This window comes from Metopolophium dirhodum, chromosome 1, assembly GCF_019925205.1.
Source record: "Metopolophium dirhodum isolate CAU chromosome 1, ASM1992520v1, whole genome shotgun sequence".
Classification (NCBI taxonomy): Eukaryota; Metazoa; Arthropoda; class Insecta; order Hemiptera; family Aphididae; genus Metopolophium; species Metopolophium dirhodum.
The window spans coordinates 73,460,956-73,486,825 of NC_083560.1; the positions used below are offsets into that span (position 1 = coordinate 73,460,956).

The 25,870-nt window shown below is 30.2% G+C and overlaps 1 protein-coding gene across 1 annotated transcript; it reads right to left on the reverse strand.

The window, feature by feature from the left end:
* Nucleotides 1-104: 104 nt before the first annotated feature.
* Nucleotides 105-20,760, reverse strand: LOC132936482 (uncharacterized). The gene is made up of 12 exons (XM_061003216.1): nucleotides 20,417-20,760; nucleotides 17,531-17,732; nucleotides 16,734-16,825; nucleotides 13,327-16,665; nucleotides 13,069-13,266; nucleotides 12,667-13,010; nucleotides 12,489-12,584; nucleotides 12,338-12,423; nucleotides 12,169-12,274; nucleotides 7,492-7,618; nucleotides 6,027-6,114; nucleotides 105-760 (listed from the first exon to the last, which is right to left on the reverse strand). The coding sequence occupies exons 1-12, from the start codon at nucleotides 20,451-20,453 to the stop codon at nucleotides 670-672; spliced, it is 4,806 nt and encodes a 1,601-aa protein (XP_060859199.1). The 5' UTR covers nucleotides 20,454-20,760; the 3' UTR covers nucleotides 105-669.
* Nucleotides 20,761-25,870: the final 5,110 nt, after the last annotated feature.

Sequence of the window (25,870 nt, forward strand, 5' to 3'; positions counted from 1 at the left end):
TATTCATTAGTAGGCAAATGGAATGGATAAATAGAGTACAAACAAACAATGCTAATGTATAATAATAATAACTAATACAATTATTTTATAAAATATTTATTTATTGTATTAAAATTATCATTATATTTATGAATTCTATATTTTAATTTTTATCACATTATCTTAAGATTATCAGTCTTAAAATAATCGTCATAATTAGTAGTTATCCAGTACAAAAACAAATATTTTACCACCACAATGCCAGTAGAATAATTATATTTGAGTGTAGTGTGGGAGGGAAGTATTATAGGACCACGGTCAACAGATAAAGGCTTAAAAACGTAATATATAGAAACGTTGTGCTGTTCCACTTTTTGACGCTGCAGAAAAAATGTACTTAAACGCATGGATAAATATACTATTATGTTAGCCATGCCATAATTTACTTAATTATAATTTATAAATAATAACATAACAATAAAAATAAAAGTTAATAAAAAACTAAATGAAAATCTTTTGTAATAATTAATAGCTACGAATGCTAATGAATAATCAATAAGTGCCTGTTAATATTTTACATAATATAAACAAGGAATTAAATATATCTACATAATATTGTGTATCTTAATGTCTTAATAAAAAGTTATGAAACTAAACTAATTTAATAGTTTATAATGTAATTGAATTTTCTTAAAAATTAAATAATATTTGGTCTCGTAAATTTTCAGTGTCAATGTAATCAGTGTCAGAGAAATAAGTATCAAAATTATCAGCCAAAAACCTGAAAAAAAAATAATATATTTTATAATTATTTTAATTAGTACATACTACATAATATTATTTATTATTACAATTGGTTCTAAATTTCTAATCCGACCTCAATAGTGTACGGACTTATAGTTATTGAGCTCCACTGAACTATATACTATGGAGCGCACTTGGAAAAAAAACTGTTTCACCATAGTAGGCTGCCATTTTGATTCTTCTTATAGAATTGGGAAGACAGATTAACACTGGGAGCGCTGTCGACGCTTATCGTACTGATGGTTAGGCGGGTTCCCCTTTACAAGGAGTCGGGAGATTGTATGTATTTTCCCTACATTTTGCATGTATTTTGCTTTAAATGAAGTGTATTTGAATGCATATGATAATATTAGTAGACATTGTACTTACCAACGTATACAGTTAGCTATAAAAGTGTATAAAGTTTCGATACCAAAATTAATTTATTATAAAAAGTAAAATAACCAAAATAAACCTATATCTATTCATCCCGAATCGGAAGGTACAAATTGTTTCCACCAGAGCGTGTTTTCTTAATCTGTTTTCCCAATAAATAAAAATTATCTTCGAAATATGCAATAATTTTTTTTTTTTTTTTATTAGGGTTAAGGCTTCGACTGCTCAGGTCATTAGCCTGTGGTACTGTAGCGGGGGGGGGGGGGGGGGGTACTGTAGATTTTTACACGTGATTTTGTTTTGGCAGAATTTTTAATTTGGGCACCCGTAGGTATCTGCCATGCCCGGGTGGGGGATGGCGGCACTTGTTCTCCAGACACCGTGACTTGCCCGAAGAAAAATGCCGCCCGCGGCCAAGGTATCGAACTCGGGCCGGCTGCGTCGCAGCCGACGCCTTAGTCCGCTCGGCCACTCCGTCCCCCGCAATAATTTTTGTTATCATAAAAAGTGAAGATACCACCACAGAATAACCAGAAGACTCACTTTCCCAAAATTACATGGGTTCTTATGGTTATAGGGGATAGATTTGCAACACCTGTTGGGATATCAGAGAAGCTGTATAGAGATAATAGCCAATTGTACAACCACAGCAAGGTGTATTGATAAGGCATCGTCACTCTGGACCCCTATACGTATACACTCTTGATTGAAAATATTACCACAGTTCTATAGTCACCAGAGTGCGCTTCCTGTCCTATGAAGGCCTGTGTATTCATACTGTTAAATACAAAATGTCTTAAAACTTGAGAATTAAAATGCAATTTTTTTTTTAAATTGAAGTAATTTACAAAAACATTGAATCATAATAAGTTTTTTTTTAATCGAGTCGACATAATAAATTGGAGTCTGTAATAATACATTACATTATTTTGCATTTTAATCATTTGTAATATTTTTTAACGAGTAGACATCAATTATATGTAAATTTAGTCACTTCTTTGGAAATTTGCATCCTTCTTACAATTCTTAAATTAAATTAAAACTATTATGATTCTGCTCCTAATTTTAATAGTAGTCTGGTAGAGTGTAGTATTATTTTCTAGTGTGCATAAAAAACTCTAAAAACATGTTTAAAATATTTTGCATATTTTATTATATGATAAGGTTTTCAATAATAGTTATCTTATAAACTTCAAACTAATTTTGAAAAATTGTTTAGTTTTTTTTGGTGTTTTCTTGTTTTTAGCAACCTGCTCATTTTTTCTTTTGCAAGCGAATATCATTCTCGTGTTGACATAATGTGTTATGATATATTTGGTTAATATTTGACTGTGTATTGAGCAATAAACCTTTGTCAAAAATGTTGTTTATATATTTCTTCAATAACTACTAATTATGTTAGAAAAATAAACAGTGAAAAATGTAATAAAAAGTTTTTAAACTGAAATGAAACATTACAAACATGATCGTTTACCGGGACAGCTAGTTATATATATTTAAATATTTTACAGTATAATCTAGTACAGTGCTTCCCAAATTTTTTTGTCAAGAGGCTCTCTAAATTTAATGTAAAACTGTCAAGGCCTCCTTAATCAAAATTATTAATTGTTTTTTCTAGATTAGGTATATACTAAAATTACATGTACTATTTCACATAGATTAATTATTAAACTGTATAGTAAATTAATGTTTTAATATACTTTTGAAAAATATTAATAATAGTATTAAAATTTAAATATTTAAATTTTGTCCTAACCTAACCTAACCTAACCTAACCTAACCTAACGCTTAAAGTCTAAAGAAAATAAGCACTGATCTAGGATGACCATATAAATCTATCAACCATTTAGCATATAGATATGATTCTATCCCCAGGATCTCTCTTAATATATAATAATATATAGGTAATAGCATTGATTTTATAATATCCTATAAATACAATAATATATTATAAAATCAATGGTGATAGGTACAACTGAGTAATAAATGCTTATAAAAAGGTATTCAAAATATATGCATTTTGGTAACACATAGGTAATATGAATACTAGTATTAAACTCAAAATCAACATGTTATGAATTATATTTGAAATCAATATATTAATTAATAATTATTATTTTTTAATTGTAATACTTTGAAAGCATTATGTATGATCATTTAGTGAATTAACTTTTACATTTTTCATATATTTTTTTGTAATAGGAAATTTCAAAATGATAAAAAGATAATGTATTAAAAAATGATTTAATCATATTAATAATTGTATTTGATAAAAATAAAGTATACATTCATGCAAATAATTTAGAACATTGAAGTCATTATGCAATGAAAAATTTTTAATTTTATTCCTTAAATCATAATATATTTTCAATTTTCTATGGCTTTGGTGTACTTAAGTGTTCGTTCATCGGCCTCTTTAGGACATATAGCGCTCCCGGTGGTGACGACTATCAGTAGCAAAATTTTCAATCAAGTATTTAAACAAGTGACGACACCTTATCAATACACCTTGAACCACAGAATATTCTATGGTACCATCACGGTTTAAGATATATCTTAAATCGTGGGTACTATATAACAACTTATTGATACAATAAATATTGTACATAATTTTATTGTACACGTGTTATCTCTTTATCTACAATGATAACATCAAAATAGTGTTAACTCAGTTTCAGCAGCAAAAAAGAATTTTTAATTATTTTAGAATCCGGGCTACACTGATATACCAAACATTTTTCACTGATTTTGAGCTCGCAAACCACGAATGGATCATAGCAGGAAAAATGTCTCACTGTCCATGACGTCATTACGCTGTATTGCCGTTTATCATTGTTGATAACAGTAGACAAGCATATTATACAAAACGCGTTTGCGGCATTTTTAAAAAAATGTATTTGAATAGTAAGTTTTTTTTAAATATAATTTTATAATTTATAAAATTATATTAATTATATTATATTATATCAATTTATATAATTTTGGTCTGTATAATATTGCAATGATTTATTTTTAGGAAAATTGGCAATGGGTGTTCCTGTCAACAGAGTATTAGAAGATATAAGAGCATCAACAATTCAAGGAGACTTAAAACGAATTCATTTGTTAGAAAAAAAAGATGTGCATAACATTAAGAGGGATTATAATATCACATATTCTACAAAAAAGCATGAATATATCAGCTACCTTTACTAAATAATTTCTTATTTAGACAGAAAAAAAAACTTACTATTCAAAAACATTTTTTTAAAAATGCCGCAAACGCGTTTTGTATAATATTATGCTTGTCTACTGTTATCAACAATGATAAACGGCAATACGGCGTAATGACGTCATGGACAGTGAGACATTTTTCCTGCTATGATCCATTCGTCTCAAACCGGGTTCACACTACACCGTGTCGTGTAAATAATCACACGATACCACATTAACCAAAACGATACCATAGCTGAATTTATTCAACTTCTGAACTTAAAATTATTCATTTGTTTTTAGTTATCAATTTTCCGATCATAAATGTAACCACACGGTCAAAAGTTGAATATATTCAACCATACGGTATCGTTTGGTAACTGTGGTAGCCGTGATTATTTTACACGACACGGTGTAGTGTGAACCGCTCTTCATAAGTGAGCCTTCTGCTTATTCTGTGATACCACCCTCGGTTACAAGTATGAACTAAGATAGTATGGACTGGTGACGGTGTTAATATTTGCGGTCAAGTTATTCAACGGTATTTCTATAGTGGGAGAAATCTAGCGATTGAAACGCTATCTATTTGAAAGTATTGACACTCTTTCAAATTATATAAATAAATACAACATATTAAAATGTTTTGAAATTGTAAGCCACAGATTCTCGATTTCTTATTAAAACTTTGATGATCAGCGTATAAAAATAAAAAATATTTTTAAATTAAATAGTTATATACACAGTCAAAACATTCACGACTCACTAACCGTTCTCTTAAGTGTTACATCTTACAATAAGTTAAAATTGTACATGCTTGCACAAGAATCAAGTACCCACGGCCACTTTCAAGCGCAAGACGCCCAGATGCCCAGTGTGCACCGGCCAAAACGGCCTGACTGAAAAACTGTCTGGGCGTATAACAGTTAAAATAAAATTTTTATTTTTTTTATTAATAAGGTTACAATAATTTATATATGTGTAAAACTGTTTAAGTATATTGTATTATAGCCGTATAGGCCATCGTAATCTCCGAATACATCATAAAAATAGATAACATATCTATTATAACCAGACAACTAGCATTAAAAAAAATATTTTTGGCAGTCCAGTTATTTCTTCTCACGGACTGCCTAATCTAATACAAAATTTTTGCTCGAACCATTGAGAATAGAGTTTAGATATGAGGTCACACTTACAATGGCAATTTTAGTTTAGGAAACAACAAAAATTACAAGAAAGAAGAAATACTGGGAGAGCAGATGGGTTGAACTAGTTAAGTCATGTTTAGCCAAAACATTTTAAATAGGAAGTAGGGGCTAGTGTTATTGTAATGAATCTGATAAGTTACTGTGACCATAGGTTTTGCCTTTTATATCGCCTGTATCTTACATGGCATCACAAAACGGACAAAATAACCTTTGAATTTGGAATAATGGTCATACCTATCAATTCTTAGAACAGAAATGTTGTCCCACACGTTAAATTTTGTGCAGTTAATAAATCAAGTTGGAAATATTTTTAACACCTGTCATATACGTATGACAAAACATTTTTTTCTTGATGAAATTGTATATTTTGGTTGTCGTACCTACTTTATTTTTTCTAGTTCTTTGGTTGTCATTATAAATAATTTAAACTTTGTTTGTTTAAATGAAAAATCTAAAACAATAACTTACCTTATCAATTCTTTAATTTGATGAACAAAGGTTTCTAAATCGTAGTCAGGAAACCACGAATTTGATAACAAAATTTTTGGTAAAGCATCTGAAAAATAAATGCTAATGTAACGTATGACAAAATGTATTGCGAAATATTTTTATTAATTTTATTCAATTTTACTTAACAAATTTTGAATAGCAAATTATCAAATAAATTGATAACTTATTTTATAGTTAAGGGGATTGAAGGCGGTGATTTAATAAGCGGTCGCGTATAGGCAATTTCGATGTCTTTTACTCGTTACGCAGTGTGCCACCCTCACACGCACACGCACATGTCAATAAATCGAGAAAAACGAAATATATTCTTCTACAAAAACTACCAAAAGCGGTAGTAAATTAAACATAATTCCTGAAGTTTGATTGTAATTTCGAAAAAAAGTTGAATTTGTAAGCTCCTAGACTAGGCTTTGTAGGAACCACTTTTTAATATAAAACGCAAAAAGCCCAAAATAAATACAAATGTAATGCAATTATTTCATGAGATTTTTTTAAAAAAATATCCAAATTTTATGGACCTTTAAAATTGAAAATTGAAAATCGACTTCCTAGAAAGCCTAGGTTTTTTGCCAAAGAATTCATACATATATTAAAAATTAAAATCGGACATTCAGAAGTATGTGTAATTTACCACCGCTTATTGGTCTAAAACGTATGAAAAATACATGACATTCGATCCCCATAGGGTTCCAGGAAAGTGGCCCTTTTCAATATTCCCTCAATTCAATAAAATTTGAAAATAATATTTTACTTTTACCTTCATTAAACCTATTTTACTCATCTTCTGCCCGATACCTAATTGTGTATTATATCAACAAAAATGACTTCGCAGGAAAAAATATTATGCCTCGTTGATATGTTGAATTTTGATAATTTGTTTTTATTTAAAAGATGAGGACTTTTTTTAAGTTGGATCAAAGCCCAAATTTTCATTTTACTTTATATAGTGCTTAAAAATATGTATGAAAATTCACAAATATTGTGTATTATTCAAATGCATATTTTTGCTTCTATAGTTACAGTTTTGAAAATCGAGCTTTGATCTGACCTGCAAAATGTTCTTCTTTTAAATAAAAAAATAATTAACAAAATCCAACTATTTTACAGGGGGTGACAGTTTTTATTTTCTATAAGCCATTTTGGCACTAAAAACGCACCAGCTTCAACTTTAAGACATTTTGTTCCTGGGAAGTTTTGCAAACTTTTGTGAAATGGACAACTCAATACCCAATATTAAACATAATTATAAATATGAAAAATAAAATTATTAACTTCAAATAAAGAATGAAATAAGAATGTTAATATTATTTAAATAATATTTATCATTTAACTATATAATCAAATTGTGTAAAGACGTAATACAAATTTATATATAAGTCCTTAAGGTTAAACATAAAATAATGTATTTGTGTTTGATACATACCAATAAATCTTAGTAGATACATGGGACCATACAAATAACACCAAATAGATTTGGGATTTAGTTGATTTTTAAACTTATGGTTAATTTTTGAGTCACTTTTGATTTTATTCTGAAAATATACCAAGCCCTAAAACAGACAATATACCCAATATAAAACAAAACTTTTACGAAAAAAAATGTTTATGTAATTATTATATGAAATTATATAATTTCATAATTAAGAACGAAAATCTTATTTTTAATATTGCAATAAGGCTAATTAGCACACTATAGCTGGTATAACAATTATATTGGCATTTGTAATCAATGTAATACCAATTAAGCTTGTTATTTCTCTTTCATTATAATTGTATTGAATATTGCTAAATTTAATGTGGAATTAAAATAAATAAAAAAAGTGTATAAAACATATTTTTTATTTATAACTAAATGAGAACTTAGGATAAGGAATAAGGCAATCAGCATGTGGTACCAACCGTTAGGTTTTTTTATGAAAGAAACATTAAATTCTTATTTATATTTCTGGGCAATTCTATACGATGAATGTATTGTTGATATAATTTGTTTTTTAAGTTTTTAACATAAACTTAAATGATTATTTTGTAAATATTCAAAAAATGTCAATTTTAGAAACTTGAAACATTTAATTGTCACCTAAATTATCCTTTTCTAGACATAATTTAACTGTAAGAATATTAAATCTCATTTACAGGTATTTATAGAAATTTTTTTTATTTCAAATTAAATATACATAGGCCCTAATATTGTATTTTACAAGGCTTTGAAGTTCAAATTTTTAATAAATTTGGACATTTTTAATGAAAAATAACAATTTCAGATATTTTGTTGTAGTTCAAACTATTTTATTTGTAGTGACTTGATACTACTAATTGTCACTTTATATAATATTATTATTATCTTTATCATAATATTATAATGTGGGGTTATTTTGTTGGATAGCTATATCTGAAGTTCTACAGCACTGATTTGTGTAATTTTTGATTCAAATTCAAGTGTTTGGTTTGTTGATAAGCCATTTAATGAGTAAGGTTAAAAAATGTATTAATTAAAGAGTTATTAACACTATTTAGTATTTCATAATTCTGTATACATCAGTGCCGAGTGGTGAAAAACTGTGATTTTTGGTGGGAAGTATGCTTTACATGTCAGACTATACTACATTAGTCAAATTTATCCAGATACTACATTTTGTGTGTATATATCGAATGATCTTACAAAGTTTGTACATTATGGCTCAAATGTAATTTTTTTTCTGACCCTGTAGTCACAGGAGATTATAGTGTTTTAGTTTTTAATAATGATATTAATATTTAAAATTTATTTATTTGACCTGTAACAATAAATGCAAACATTATAAGCAAGCTATTACCCATTCTTTAACGGGAAGATATGAGAATCGTTAAAATCAAAATCAGAGTACATTTAATTAACTTATGAATGTGTTTTATCATTCACTTTTATAATTTTAATAATATTTATAAGTATCGAGAAACTGCTAATTTCTGAAATTTTACCCTAAAGTGTTAACGAACAAATTAAAATTTTAATTCAGTTGGGTATAGAAATTACTTATAGAAAACCTCAGGGATTAGTACTTTAGCATTCCCAAAACTAATTCAGCACTCCCTAGCCCTTGCTATAAAATACGAAAAATAATGTGATAAAAGAATAATTTCCTTATTTTATGTGAGATTTTAGTTTCTGAGCGAAGCGATGAATGTATTGATTTTATAATGATGTGTTTTTTTTTATTTTTGTGTCTGTCATTACCTTTTAAGACAGTAAAAATGCTTGGATTTTCTTCAACAGTAACTTTTCTGATAAGAAAGTGAATCTAGTTGGTACTTTGGGGGATCAAAAGTAAACATTTCCCAGTGGTTTTCAAGCGACATGAAAAACAAAAGAAAAATTAAGGAAAAACGGGAATTTTTACACAAAATCTGTTTTCGAGAAAATCGAACTCTAAAACAAATGACCGTTGACTGAACAAATGAAATTTTGACTGAATGTTTATATTAGCATTTTCTATACACCATAACATTTTTGACTTATTTTGAGCTGTTTACGGACATTTTTAGTTTCCATTTTCTTTAGGTTTTTTTTTCTATAAATATCAACAAAATTTTATTTGTTGGTTAAATTAGCTTGAAAATTTAATAGAAAGCTCCTAGGTTATCGTTTCAAAGGCAGATGAAAAAAATTAAAAATCCATTATCACAATTGTTTTTATAAGCATTTTAACTTCAAATATATACAAAATACATACTGAATGACAAAAATTTGCAAATTATTTTGAGTTAGAAACTCATAAAAAATTTTCTTTTTAAATCTAAGATTTGAATATTGTAATACAAGATTCCTCATAAGTTGGTCTGCCTTTATCAAAAAAAAATGTCAACAAGAACGTCAAATTAAATTTTATGAGCTTTTGAAATTCATATTTTTACAACATTTGATATTCACTTGATTTCTCATGTAACGATTTTCTTATTTTGGTTGTAATTAACAAACGAATGACTGTAGATACTTGAAAATTTCACTGAATGTTTATATTAGCATTTTCTATTCATGATAAAATTTTAAAAATATTTTGACTCTTCTTGAGTTGTTTACAGACATTGTCAGTTTTCAATTTTTAGTTTTTTTTTCTCTGAATATCAATAAAATTTTATTTGTTGGGTAGAAAAGCGTGAAAATTTAATGCAAGGCTCCAGATATATTGTTACAATAGCAGTTGAAAAATATTAAAAATACATGGGCACAATTTTTTTTATAAGCATTTTAAGTTCAAATTTTGACAAAATTTATCACATTTAAAATTTAATAATTATTTTGTAGTTAAAAATTTATAAAATGTTCAACTTTTATAGCTAAGGATTGAAAATTTAAAACAAGGTTTCACGTAAATAGGTTATAATATATAAATTACTTTATTCACAATAATATCATCAAATATATTTGGTAATATCATAGGCTGACTGACCGTTTTCGCTCAGAATGGTTTTTCTTATATAATGATATTATATCATTGAATTCAAATTTAACACCATCCATTACAGTGACCCACTTGTCACCAACTGTACAGCAGAGCAACATCCACTTATCCACCTTTTTTTATTTGATATTTTTATTAAAATAAAAAACATTTCAAAAAGAGTGTTTCCTAACATAATTAAGTTATTTCAAATTTCAGTTATAATTCCAATAGGTTTTCTTTTCTGTACCATGTGAACATAGTTTTTCTAGTACAAATTAAAAATTGGTTGAGGTCTGAGGTCAAGTAAATCTATGTTATAGAAATGGTAACAGACTTGTCCATTTTAAAAATTATGAGGGATATTTCAAATAAAAGAAAAACAGAATCAGTTTTGGATTACATACAGCACAAAAACAAAGAAAATAGATTTAAAATAATAATCGAACATCTGTTATTTGGATTTGTTATATAGTTGCAACTTGTAAAATATTATATTGTAATAATAAGTCAATTATATACTTTTTAAGTATAATAAGAAATAAAATTAAATAGGTAATAATGTTGGAGTTATAACAAGACTTTGTTACTAATATTTTAAAATGTATGATAGGTGATGTGGAGAGCAAAGGCCCCAACGAGTTTAGTATACATCATTCTAACAACCCCCCAAAATGTAGCTATGGTTGCGCCCATAACTTGAATGCTATCAACAGCTGATATTATTTATATGAAATAAATTACAATTAAAACATATGTAATTTATATTTTAAAAATTAGTTAGGCCTTATATATTCCTAAGAGTAATATAAATATGTAACAAAATATCTTAGAAATATAGGCTGACAGATCAACTACATTTCAGAATCGTTTTTAGTATGAAATGATTAGTTTTCTGAATTCAAATTGAATACATCCATAATAGAGACCTACTCAATGAAGTACACCTTCAGTACTTATTATATAGTATATAGCAAAATGCTATTATATTTGCTGCCTTAGCTGTAAAAATGGAACATTTTTTACATTTTTAACTAAAAAATCATTTTAAAATTTTTGTAATTTCTACAAATTTCTTAAAATCTAATAAAAAGTATATTGATTATATATCTAAGTTATGGAATAAGATATAATGGACTGGAAACGATCAGCTTATCAGTGACCATGAATGTATGTACAAGAGGCCATCCCCGCATTTGCCAATGGGGACCCAGAGTTTACAAAGCCATCTATATAAAAGCCATCTATATAAAACATGGACTGATACAAAATTTGAAGCAAAATAAAACCACCGGTAGCGTTGAAAACATTGGGTGCCCAATGTGAGGAAAATTTTGGTGGCTGTCCCCCAGTCAAGTGTACCACGGCTAAAAATGATTATGACTAGTGTGCCGTGAGTGAAAAGGGTTGGGAAACGCTGATGAATGCATACCAAAATTATTATTTTCAAATTATACCAACACGTCAAGTAAATGCTAAAGTCAACTATAATATGTATACACAAATACAAAAATCAAACATCATTGTAAAATCAATACATTTATCACGCCGCCAAGATCGATTAGTAAATTTTTTTTTTCAATTTAGAACTTAAAAAGTTAGAAGTATTTAAAAATGGAAATTATTAATATAATTTAACCTAGTATTAAAAACATTTTACATGATCAATTTTTTATCATTACCCTCTTCCATAAGTAGAATCTTTTCTCGACTTGGTATATTAGACGTTTGTGAACACAAATATTAAAATATCTCATTAAAGTAAGACAGAACATCGTTGAACTTTTTCTAAAACAAATATAGTATAAAATTATTATTAATAATAAATTTAGGTAGCTATTAAATAATTACTTTTGGACATCATCTATAAAATAAGATGATTGAGTGAAGGTATAGATTGTTTGTGCGAAAGAGTTTACCTCTGGAAACTTTAATACCTAAAACCAAACAATCGATATTAAAATGATAGAACTATGACATATAAAAATAAAATGTATAGTACTTTTTGGAATCTGGCGTGCATTATACGGTCGTAATCTATTGTTCTTTTGAAAACTAATGGTAGTTTGAGTTCCTTCATCAATTCAATGGCCTGTTGCTAAAATAAAAATTTGATTTAAATAGATACCCAAATCAAATTTTTTAACTTTATGTTTTAAACTATTTGTAATAAGAGGTACCCTCGAACGTGGAATAATGTCTATTACGACATTTTCAACAGCCCGAACAGCTGCTTCACTTTCTTCAGTTTGGATAGATTGTTCTACAACTGAGATTGCAGATTCTCCTTCAGCTAGTTCTAGAAATGGCTGTATGGCTGATTCAGCAGATATTTCTACGGCTGGTTCTACAAATTGTGGTGTAGCTGGTTCTGCGAATTGTGCTGAAGCTGGTCCTGCAAATTGTGCTGTAGCTAGTTCTGAAAATGTTTGTATAGCTGATTCGGCAGATTTTTCTATGGCAAGTTCTACGTATTGTGATGTAGATGGCCCTGCAGCTTGTTTTACATTATTTTTTGGCTTGCCTAGTTTCAACAAAACATTACAATGATAAATATTGAATATAATAAATATTAAACATACCTCGTTTTTTTTTTGCCGGTGTTGAGGAAGAAGCATCTTCTGTTGTCCATGGTTCTTGAGATTTTTTAACTCGTTTTGATCTTACAGCTGGTTCTGAAAATGTAAGTATGGCCGATTTGGCAGATTTTTCTACGGCAGGTTCTGCAAATTGTGATGTAGATGGCCCTGCAGCTTGTTCTACATTTTTTTTTGGCCTGCCTAGTTTCAACAAAATATTACAATGATAAATATGAAATACAAAATAAATATTAAACGTACCTTGGATTTTTTTTGCCGGGTTTGAGAAAGAAGCATCTTCTGTTGTCCATGGTTTTTGAGATTTTTTAACTCGTTTTGATCTTACATCTGGTTCTGAAAATGTATATATGGCTGATTTGGCAGAATTTTCTACAGCAGATACTGCACATAGTGATGTAGATGGCCCTACAAATGTTTGTATGGCTGATTCAGTGGATATTTCTACAGCTGCTTCTACAGATTGATCTGTAGCCGGGCCTACAGTTTGTGTTGTAGGGGGTTCTGCAAATATTTGTATGTCTGATTCTTCTACATCTAGTTCTGAGAATTGTGAAGAAGTAGGCTCTGCAAATGGTGTTGTGGCGGGTTCTACAAATGTTTGTATGGCTGATTCAGCTGATTTTTCTATAGCTAGTTCTGAAAATTGTGATGTAGCTGTATCTGTGAATAGTTCCAAATATGGTTCTTCAAATTTTAGTAAGTCTGATTCTTCTACGGCTAGTTCGGCGAATTGTGCCGAAGCTGGCCCTGCAAATTGTGTTGTGGCGGGATCTGCAAATGTTTGTATGGCTGATTCAGCAGAATTGTCTACAGCTGGTCCTGTAAATTGTGCTGTAGCTGGTTCTGTGAATGGTGCAAAATATTTTTCTGCAAATTCTAGTATGTCTGATTCTTCTACAGCTAGTTCTGCAAATTGTGTAATGGCAGGTTCTGCAAATGTTTGTAAGGCTGATTCAACAGATTTTTTTACATCTGGTTCTGCGAATAATGCGGAATCTGGTTCTGCAAATTTTTGTATGTCAGATTCTTCTACTACTAGTTCTGTGAATTGTGCCGAAGCTAGCCCTGAAAATTGTGATGTAGATGGTCCTGCAAATTGTGAAGTAGATGGCCCTCCAAATATTTGTAAGGCTGATTCAACAGATTTTTTTACAGCTGGTTCTGCAAATTTTTGTATGTCAGATTCTTCTACTACTAGTTCTGCGAATTGTTCCGCAGCTAGCCCTGAAAAGTGTGATGTAGATGGTCCTGCAAATTGTGAAGTAGATGGCCCTCCAAATATTTGTAAGGCTGATTCAACAGATTTTTTTACAGCTGGTTCTGCAAATTTTTGTATGTCAGATTCTTCTACTACTAGTTCTGCGAATTGTGCCGAAGCTAGCCCTGAAAATTGTGATGTAGATGGTCCTGCAAATTGTGATGTAGATGGTCCTGCAAATTGTGAAGTAGATGGCCCTCCAAATATTTGTAAGGCTGATTCAACAGATTTTTTTACAGCTGGTTCTGCGAATAGTGCGGAATCTGGTTCTGCAAATTTTTGTATGTCAGATTCTTCTACTACTAGTTCTGCGAATTGTGCCGAAGCTAGCCCTGAAACTTGTGATGTAGATGGTCCTGCAAATTGTGATGTAGATGGCCCTCCAAATATTTGTATGGCTGATTCAGTGGATTTTTCTACGGCTGCTTCTGTAAATTGTGTTGAATCTGGTTCTGCAAATATTTGTTTGTCTGATTCTTTTACAGCCAGTTCTGAGGATTGTGTTGTGGCAGATTCTTTTAATGTTAGTATGGCTGATTCAGGAGATTTTTCTACAGCTTGTTTTGAAAATTGTGCTGTTGCTAATTCTGCGAATTGTGCTGAATCTGGTTCTGCAAATATTTGTACGTCTGATTCTTCTACGGCTAGCTCTGCGAATTGTGCCGGGACTAGCCCTGCAAATTGTGTTGTGGTAGGTTCTTCAAATGTTAGTATAGATGATTCAGCAGATTTTTCTACGACTGGTTCTGCAAATTGTGCTGTAGATGATTCTGTGAGTTGTTCTGAATCTAGTTCTGCAAATATTTGTATGTCTGAATCTTCTACGGCTAGCTCTGCGAATTGTGCCGGGACTAGCCCAGCAAATTGTGTTGTGGTGGGTTCTTCAAATGTTAGTATGGCTGATTCAGCAGATTTTTCTACAGCTGGTTCTGTGAGTTGTGCTGTAGATGATTCTGTGAGTTGTTCTGAATCTAGTTCTGCAAATATTTGTATGTCTGATTCTTCTACGGCTAGCTCTGCGAATTGTGCCGGGACTAGCCCTGCAAATTGTGTTGTGGTAGGTTCTTCAAATGTTAGTATAGATGATTCAGCAGATTTTTCTACGACTGGTTCTGCAAATTGTGCTGTAGATGATTCTGTGAGTTGTTCTGAATCTAGTTCTGCAAATATTTGTATGTCTGAATCTTCTACGGCTAGCTCTGCGAATTGTGCCGGGACTAGCCCAGCAAATTGTGTTGTGGTGGGTTCTTCAAATGTTAGTATGGCTGATTCAGCAGATTTTTCTACAGCTGGTTCTGTGAGTTGTGCTGAATCTAGTTCTGCAAATATTTGTATGTCTGAATCTTCTACGGCTAGCTCTGCGAATTGTGCCGGGACTAGCCCAGCAAATTGTGTTGTGGTGGGTTCTTCAAATGTTAGTATGGCTGATTCAGCAGATTTTTCTACAGCTGGTTCTGTGAGTTGTACTGAATCTGGTTCTGCAAATTTTTGTGTGTCTGAATCTTTTACGGCTAGTTCTGTAAATTGTGTCGGAACTAACCCAGCAAATTGTGTTGTGGTGGGTTCTTCAAATGTTAGTATGGCTGATTCAGCAGATTTTTCTACAGCTGGTTCTGTGAGTTGTACTGAATCTGGTTCTGCAAATTTTTGTATGTCTGAATCTTCTACGGCAAGTTCTGCAAATTGTGCCGGAACTAGCCCAGCAAATTGTGTTGTGGTGGGTTCTTCAAATGTTAGTATGGCTGATTCAGCAGATTTTTTTACAGCTGGTTTTACAAATTGTGATGTGGCAGGTTCTGCATATTTTAGTATGTCTATTAATTTCACAGATAGGTTTTTTAATTGTGCGGAAGCTGGCACTGTAAATTTTGCTGAAGATTTTTTTGCAAATTGTGCTGGAGCTGGTTCTGCAAATATTTGTACGTCTGAATCTTCTACGGCTAGTTCTGCGAATTGTGCCGGAACTAACCCAGCAAATTGTGTTGTAGTAGGTTCTTCAAATTTTAGTATGGCTGAATCAGCAGATTTTTCAACGGCTGGTTCTACAAATTGTGCTGTAGCTGGTTCTGCTAATTTTTGCGTGTCAGACTTTTCTACTGCTAGTTTTACGAATGGCGGCAAAGCTAGCCCTGCAAATTGTGATGTGGCAGGTTCTGCATATTTTAGTATGTCTATTACTTTCACGGATAGGTTTTTTAATTGTGCGGAAGCTGGAATTGTAAATTTTGCTGAAGATTTTTCTACAAATTTTGCTGTAGCTAGTTCTACAAATTTTGTTGAAGCTGGCCCAGCGGATTGTTCTACATTTTTTTTTGGCCTGCCTAGTTTTAACAAAACATAACAATGACAATTATGAAATACAAAATAAATATTGAACTTAAATACTTACCTCGTTTTCTTTTTTCTTGTTTTGCGGAAGTACCATTATCTGTCTTCCTTGGTCCTTGAGATTTTTTTACTCGTTTTGATCCACAAGTTTTCCTACATTAAAAAATATTATAGATATTTGTTTTAGATAAATGGCGACAAGTAGAGCTCAGAAATTTAAGAATCTAAAAAATGGAAAATATGCAAGAAAAATGACAAATTGCTAAAAATATTTATATTTATCAAAATTTAAAATTATTAAATTACAAAAAAAGACTAATTTGTTTTTTTTTTTATTAATTTTCACTAAAAGAAATGAAAAAAAAATAAATTTATAATATTTCAAATACAGCCGAAAACTGTTTAACATTTTTACATTTTATTGAACTGAAAAAAAATACCTGGTAGTTGAATCGGAATATTAGAGCGATAGAGATTAAATTGCACATAGCACTGTTGTCGTTAAATTAACAGTTTACTGCAACGATAACAATAAATACCTGCATTCAATTTATTAATATTGAGCTTTGTATTCAATATTATTATTGGAATACACAGCTTATGAATGAAAAAGATCAATTTTTTAGAAAGTATTAAATATGCACAATATACAAATAAAAATCAAAAAATATGTATTCCACCTCCTCCCTAAAATCTACAAAATATGCATTTAAGATTTCAGATTTTTTAACTTATTATTGTATTGCTTGGGTTTTTATTTTAGACTTCTATAAGTTGAGAGCATATAGAATAATATGAGACTCCTACAATTACTGAGCACTAATGATAAGTTATGAGTAGTAATAATTAATCAATTACCGAACAGATTCTATATTTTTCTTATGGTCCAAATTAATTTTATTAATTGCCAACACCTCATCATAATCAGACCATTCATCCCATTTTTTCTTAAAACCCTTGTAGTGAACATAGTACTGAATTACTCCTTCGTCCGAAAATCGCCGGTCTTTACATGTTGCCTCGTAAAGCAATCCACTGTAGTAAGCAAGGACTTTATCACCTAATTAAAAATAAAACATTACAATTTAAAAATAATAAACAACATTTTATGCATGATTTATTAAATTTGGTTATGTTGAGAGAAGTTGGGGTTTTGCTAGGGATCTAATTTATATGCAATTAAAAGCTACGAAATGTTTTTAAATTATGTCCAAATAAGCGGTAAAATATGACGCTTGTATTCACAGGCTGGACCAAGGACCTGGCGAGGTGGGTGCCAGCCAGGGGCACAATTTTACATAATGATCTTATTTAATATAAGAAATTGAAAATCCTAGCCAAAATATTTCAATTTGTTAATACTTGTTATTAGATGGATGTTGATTAATACTGTGTCATAAATTAAACACGTACATTTTTAAAATAAACCTTAATTGTTCTGTTGATGTTAATTATATCGATGATTGTCAATGACTGGTACCGAATTATACCGTAAAATTAATATTAGTTATAATAATGTCTACATTTTTACACATATTAAGAGTCGCAAGGAATATCAATGTGTTTCCCACGCTAACAAAAATAAAAATAGAATGTGAAATGGTTATAAATTTTAAATATTTTCAAAGCCTAAGGTAATAGTAAATTTAAATAAACTATACACATACACTGAACATAAACTATCATATTATTATATTTAGCTATATGGCTACCTTAGAAAGTTTAATTGAATGCATTTAAAATACACCTACAATAAAATGGTTTTCAAAATATAAAAGTATGCTAAAACAATTGCAATTTTAATATTATAAATAAACCCACTGATTTCCTAACTACCTACCAGACTAATAAATAGAAAATATATGACTTAAAGTCAAATGAAATGAGTGAAACTATTGTGAATCTACAATGCTATCAATTTCTAGGATTGGATTCTATATTATTACAAGTCTAAAATGGCAATTTGAAAAAATGTCTAATATCTTCAAATTTCTCATTTTTGCCTGGTCAAAATTTATTGACTATGGAAATGGGTAGATGATATAAAAATATGGTCGGATGATCTAGCATTGTTATACAGTATTTATTTTAATGATAGTTATATGTTGAAGCTCAATATTTCAAGTTTCAAGCTTCTAAAATAATAACTTAATTGTAACATAATAAAAACTGCTACCTCTTTATAAAATACATACAAAAACATTCTCTACAAGATATATACCTAAATTTAGAAGCGACATTAAGAGGATACGTTTTAACAATGCCAATTACTACAGCTTCCACCATGGTTCAAGAACGTCTATCAAACTAGGCTATACAATTTTCAATTGAGCACAGAACAGCATATAAGATGCATTTTAATCAATTATTATAATTACATGTACTTATATTTAATTTGAATAATACAATTATTTTATTTACATTTTGTATTATTTTTTTTATATGATGATATATTTTAGAATTTGTCATTGAAGTCATATAAAAGTACTTAAGCAGGTAATACAAATCAATTAGGTAATTTTGTTATTGTTATCTTTATTTTGAATTTGAAATACTTCTTAATAGTTTGTTATTGTATCTTAAATTCAAATAATAGACTGAAGCGTTAAAGTAAATCTATTTATGCTTATAGATGAAAAAAGTAACATTTAATAAATTAATTTTTTTTTTGTGGAGTCTCAAATGTTTATTTTTCCAGAAGTCTTGCTATTGTTCCCAACCCTGTATATACCTGTATATAGCTGTTTGAGGAATACCAGATACAGTGATTAGTGATTAAGTCCCATGTAATTAACATAAATATGATGTATAAATGACAAATAAGATCTAATCCAGTTGAGTAAAGGTTACCAAAGCTATAATCAGCCAGTACCTATACGAGTATATGAGAACAGCACCATTCACTCATTAAAATTTCTTAGAAGTCAGTGTAGCATATATTTCGAGATATATTTGCTTTTGATGATGAAACACATTCATTATATAGGTAGTTCATTAATACCATATTATGGCAACATAAATAGTAGTAGCTACCTACTTATAGTTAAAACCAGGGGCAGCACGTCAGGGTAGACTTTGAGACTGAGTCTCCCTTTAAAAAAACCAGCTACTTGAAATGAATAATTAATTCAAAATAAAAATGTATTGAAGTTATTAAAAATATATTATAATATCATTTCCTTTGATTATTAATTATTATTATTATTATTGAAGGCTACAAAATCTAACTTATAAATAGTGATTTCGATGGAAATATTATTTTAGTTATTAGGACGACAGTCGCCAATTCAGTGAAACTGCCACCCGACAGTTGCAATCGTAACATGTAAGGCCGGGGGGGAAATAAGCCGCATACTATAGACGCTATTGAAACTGGGTTCACGACATTATATTATTCAGCCGTGCCGCAATGCTACCATCACGGGCGTGTCGTCGTTAGTCACTGTGTACGCCGTCATAACGTTTTACATTTAATATTTGTAGAAGCTAATTTAAGTCTCCCTAGAATATTTACTTACGAGCCACTATTGGTGGAAACTTGTTAGATTTAATTTTGACAATTCATTAATATACCTAGGTCGTTATAGTATTGAGTTTTCAGTGCATGGAATTGTTTTGTTACATTAAGCATATCAACACTTTACACATCGTCCAAGCAATTGAATGGGTAATCAGCAACATAATATATACCAAACCTGGACATGAACTTCACCGTACGGTTATTGTTACAAAATGAACACTTACCAATATCGAATTCGAAGATTTCGTTTTCTTCCATCATGTTCCTGATTAGCTTTTAGTGTTTATTGTTTACTGTCTAGTTTAAGATTGCTCTAGGCACTAGTTGACAGTAGTTGTCCCCACGCCGCCGTAGCCGGTAGCGTCGGAGTATACTTGTCTGATAACGTCGTCACTCTATGGCGTCGTAGTATACTTTTCTAATGGCTTCGTCACTCCATAGCACTGATTTATAATATACGACACTATATGTAAATCTCTATACTACAGTCTGACACGCAGAAATGTGAGACCTAAAGCGTCTTCACCCGTCACGCACCGCGCCCGACACTCGCCCAGGTACGTCATGGAATTGCTTATTGTATCGATCGATTCGTTGTGCGCCTGCGCATTGTGCGCTCGAGTGCGTACGACGTAGTACTCAAAGACGTTATAAGTTAATAACGTAGCGTCGTCTTATATGCCATCCTTGACATTTACTACATATTTTACTGATCAGTGAACGAGAAGTCAGGGGTATGATATGGAGTGAGCGAGAAAAAAAAACTAAATAATAAAATGTATACAATTCTTTATGCGGGCTCCTTCACTACTTCATGTTCCTTCTCTCTCAGTTATATAGTTATTTGAACGCCTAGCTTTGATGGCAGGGCGGAGTGGAATGCGCTGTCCATTAGCTTATACGTTATAGGTACAGTGATAGCGATGGTGAACAATGAACATTGAACTAATTACCTAAATGATTATTATCATAATATTATGATCCAATGAATTTATGTCTATGGTTATCTTAGATTACCTACTATATGAATGGACAAATAATTGAAGACATATATTAGTGAAACAGGGATATTATTATTATTATTATATTTATATATATTATATATTATACAAATCTGTATAATATAAGTATTATAATATAATATAAGTGTGTATAATGTATTAGACATAGATAATATTTATCTTTATTATCTATGATATTACGCGCTGTCTAAAGTAAATCCGGCGAGTGCGCGCGATACTGCGATTTATATTCTGATCATGCTGTTCCAATTGCGGCCGAAGCTGTTTTGTTTTTCTACGCATCGGACGCATTTACTTTGGACACGGCGTTCGACGGATTATAAATTACGCATGCGCGAAGAGAAATATCGCATCATTCATCCATTTGAATTGATAAATTATATAATATGTCACAGACTTCTATACCGAGGTGTATCAATGTACACCTTGTACTATACTATTGTTCTATGATACTACACTAGATAAGGAACTCCTCTGTACTACGTGAACACGTTGAACGCGGAGAGTGCGGGCGAATTTTATTCTGACCCTGCTGTTCCAAACGCGGCAATAATCAAGCCGTTTTGTTTTTCGCCGCGTTTGCAGCGTTCACGTAGGACATTGTTACAAGTGAAGCTCAGCTGAGGACGGCCGCCATTTTGTCGGTTGGCAAAGCATTTCATTTATTATACAAAATTAGGTTAGGAGTAACAGCGTTTGTAATGGTAAAATAAAATAGTAAATGTAAAATGAGTTATATAAAATATTTTTTTTTTTAAACTACAGGTTTAGAAATAATAAAATACAGTACAAAATAAATCATAATTAATCTTTTTTGGCATATAAAATATCATAGAATTGCCAACCGACTTTGAAGCTTCAATTCATGGCGGGAGTTTGCTACCTACCTTTCTAGTACTATATAGAAATCTGTGTAGGTATTATGTGCATCAGTATGCCGCTGTTTGCTTTCTTATCTCTCCATTATGTTGGCTTCAAGTCCTATGCACAGTGTAGATCGCAGATAATGTTTAATGTCAGACCTATGATATCAGTCATCAAATACCATAGACATATTAATAAATATATGTTCATTAATAGGTCTATGTCAAATACTGTGTCTCCGTCGCTTGCCTATATTATTATGCGCAACATTGGCCATGTCGTCAAATTGTTTACATGGGTGCGATGAACAATATGTCTCCATTCATGATAGTATAAAAATGATCCCCAAAATAATAATATCTAAGATGATCCCTCAGATATATAACTATACACTAAGTTATAAATGAATGAATGATAATTGATAAAAGACACCGTTGATTTTTTTTTATAATTCTATTTTTTTTTTTCGTTTCTTGCACTAAAGAAAAAAATGCGACATAAAATGATAAAACAATTAAATAATAATATTGAATCATTTTGAATAAAAGTCTAAAATATACAGTATATTACAGGGATGGGCAGCGTTATGAGTCGTGAGTCACGCATGTAATTGAAAATAATATGACGAGCAGGTAAAGGAATAATAGTACCTATTATAATATTAGTGAAAATGTTAAGACGTTGGCCGTGCGTGTCCACGACGCGAGCCGCAGTTTGACCTGTAGTACATTATAATATCTATTCTGTCATGACAAAATAGTTAGGTATGTCAGCAACAATACGAGACGTAGTGCGGTTAGCGCATCCCACTCTTCCCAACCGTAGTCGTAGGTAGTTCGCCTCATTTCATTGGCCGTCAAATTACCCGGCCAGCATAGAGCGGCGAACCAGCTAATAGATGGGACGAGGAGTGGTCGGTGAACACGATGCGTATTAAAAAGTTGCTGACATACCTATCTATTTTGTCTTTTATTCTGTGTACCGCACTACCGCGTACAGACGGGCGATCAGAGTCTAAATTATAGATAAGATAGAAACTATAATGATTAGGAAACTCGATTGTCTAAAAATTATGATTTCGTTAAACCAGCGTTAGCGCCTTAGCGGTGTATCTCATCGAAATTGAATTAATAAATCAGAAAAAGATTTATAGATTACCTATTTTATCAATACCTACTTTCTCCAGTGCTAGGCCTCTTTTTCTTTTGTGTCCAACAGCAGCTACTACCTACGCACTACAGCAGTGGCGTATCTACAGGGGGGGGGGGGGGTGGTATGGGGGTCATATCCCCCTCCCGGAGACTAAATGTTGTACACAATACAACATGTATATTATAATATAAATATATTATATAATAAACTGTGTTCACAGAATGTCTATAAAAATTGTATATCCCCCCTTTGAAAAAATCCCAGCTACGCTAGTGCCCTACTAGTCTGTCCTCTGCTCTAGTCAGCAGCAGGCCTGTCGAATGTCGATTGTAATATTGAACGATAGGTATTCTTATCAGTTTATTGCTATTAGGTACTTACTACTTGCCTATATCTTATCACCGTATACGTGTAAATATAATATATATAGTTGTATAATAATATAAAATACCAAAAAAAATTGTCTACATTATACTTAAGTACGTAGTTTCGTTTATACTCATTGATATTAAATATAATATAATATAAATTATAAATTATAATATGAATACGGCATTCCTATCTTCACCGAACATACACTTTGAAGCGATGACGGATGAAGATTCCTACTATGGACGGTGCAGTGACTTATATTTGACTTAATTTGTTATGGTACTGATACATTTTCACTTGACTTTCTTTTCTTAATTCAAACAATATACCCAAGAACCAATTTTTCTAGAATACGATAAAAACCATCTAATATTTTACTTAAAAACGTTATTTTCCATAATGCATTATTGGTAGTTGTATATTATTAGAGTATTGTCTAGATACAAACTTTCAAAAGAAAATTCGTAAAATTCATATTTTAAATAATTCAAAGTTCAAACTGAATTGTCTGCATCCTCTCATTCGTATCGGACATTCAAAATAGTATTTATTGTCAAACTCATCAATGACTTAGTCAATATAAAAAGGTAAGTTACCTTTTTTAAAAGTTGTAATACCTATTACTAACTTAGTTGTTCTTAATCTTATCGTTATTTATTAACAAGGTGTTACTGTGTTTTTGTGTTGTAAATTATATCATATCCATAACATAAACACTGCTACAGAACTTTGTGAGTAGGACTTAAAGATTTTCTGGCGGTTCAGAATGACAATTGTATGCCATCGCAGGTACTAGATACCTAAAGTGGTGGTAAATGTGCCATATTTGGCTCTTTTTTCCAGGCCAATTTATGTTATTGCTGTGTTCAATGGTGGTTCTCATTCGCACAGAGCAATAAAAAAATTTACTTTTAAACAAGAGTATCTAAATAAAACAGATACAAATATGTTATGGTTAATAATGGTATCTCTAAGTTATGATGGCTTACTTGAAATGTACACAGTACGCATATATAGAGCTGGGTTTACAGCTACTTTGTCTGTGAAACTCATTACAGGATTATATTTAATAAAGTGTTTTATAAACTGTGGAACTGTAGCAATCGGGTTAGTAAATTAGGTATGTTTGCCAAGTGCCAACTCAAACAAAAATAAGCTTTTTAAATGACACTAAGCTTTAATATTTTATAAGTATAAATAATTATGAAGTACTATAGAAAAATATATCATAACCTATGATGAATATTTAATAGTAAGAATGTTGTTTATAAATAAAAGTAACATAATAAACCCAGACTAAACATTCATATTATAATTGTTTGAAAAATAAATCTGATACATTTTATGAATATGAACTATTATAAATTATAATCAATAAATATTGAAAAAATTAAAAATCATATTACAGTATTACATAACTTTAAATACGTATGATCTACAAAATATATATTAGACATACATATTTGACAAATTATTTCTTACATACTATTCCCAATTAATACATAAGTCTTTCATCAAGATTTTTTATAATTAATATTCTAAATACCCAAGTAGTAATTATTAATAAATATTAACTACTTATAGTTAGATATAAAGAATGTATTTATATAAAATGCTATTGCTAGCAACATAACTTTTGGCATACAATTTTAATTTTACATACAGTAAATTTTCATATTTAAGTAAAGAATTAAAAATGAATTAACTTATTATTATATAAAACTGTATGTACAATCTTAAAATCAAGTACAATGAGATTTATAACAGAAAAAATGTATATAGAGTAGTTTTTCAGTAGGAATAAACTTACTGAAAAAATAATTGTTATTATTATTTGTAATTCATTTTCTTTTTCTTAAATTACATTTCATGTTTATTTCTAACAAGTAATGAGTATTTGATAGTACGTTACTAAAATTGTACTTCAAAAGTATTAATTACCTTATTTAATTAGACTTAAACATATATTAAACAATTAAATGCAACAATATATCTATTTTAAATAATAAAATTCAACATATTATCATACCAAAATATAGTTAAAATGAAAAAAATAAATCTTATTTATCACAAACATATTATTATACTTTGTGGTTCAATACATTTTTAGTAAATTATGTATGCTTATAAAATAATGATGTAAGAATACATAAAAAGTATTTGGAATGTACGGTGATTATTATATACATAAACTTTAAAGTTAATATAATTCAGATAAATTCTGAAATATGATACAAAATTGAATGTTATGATAAAATAATCACAAAC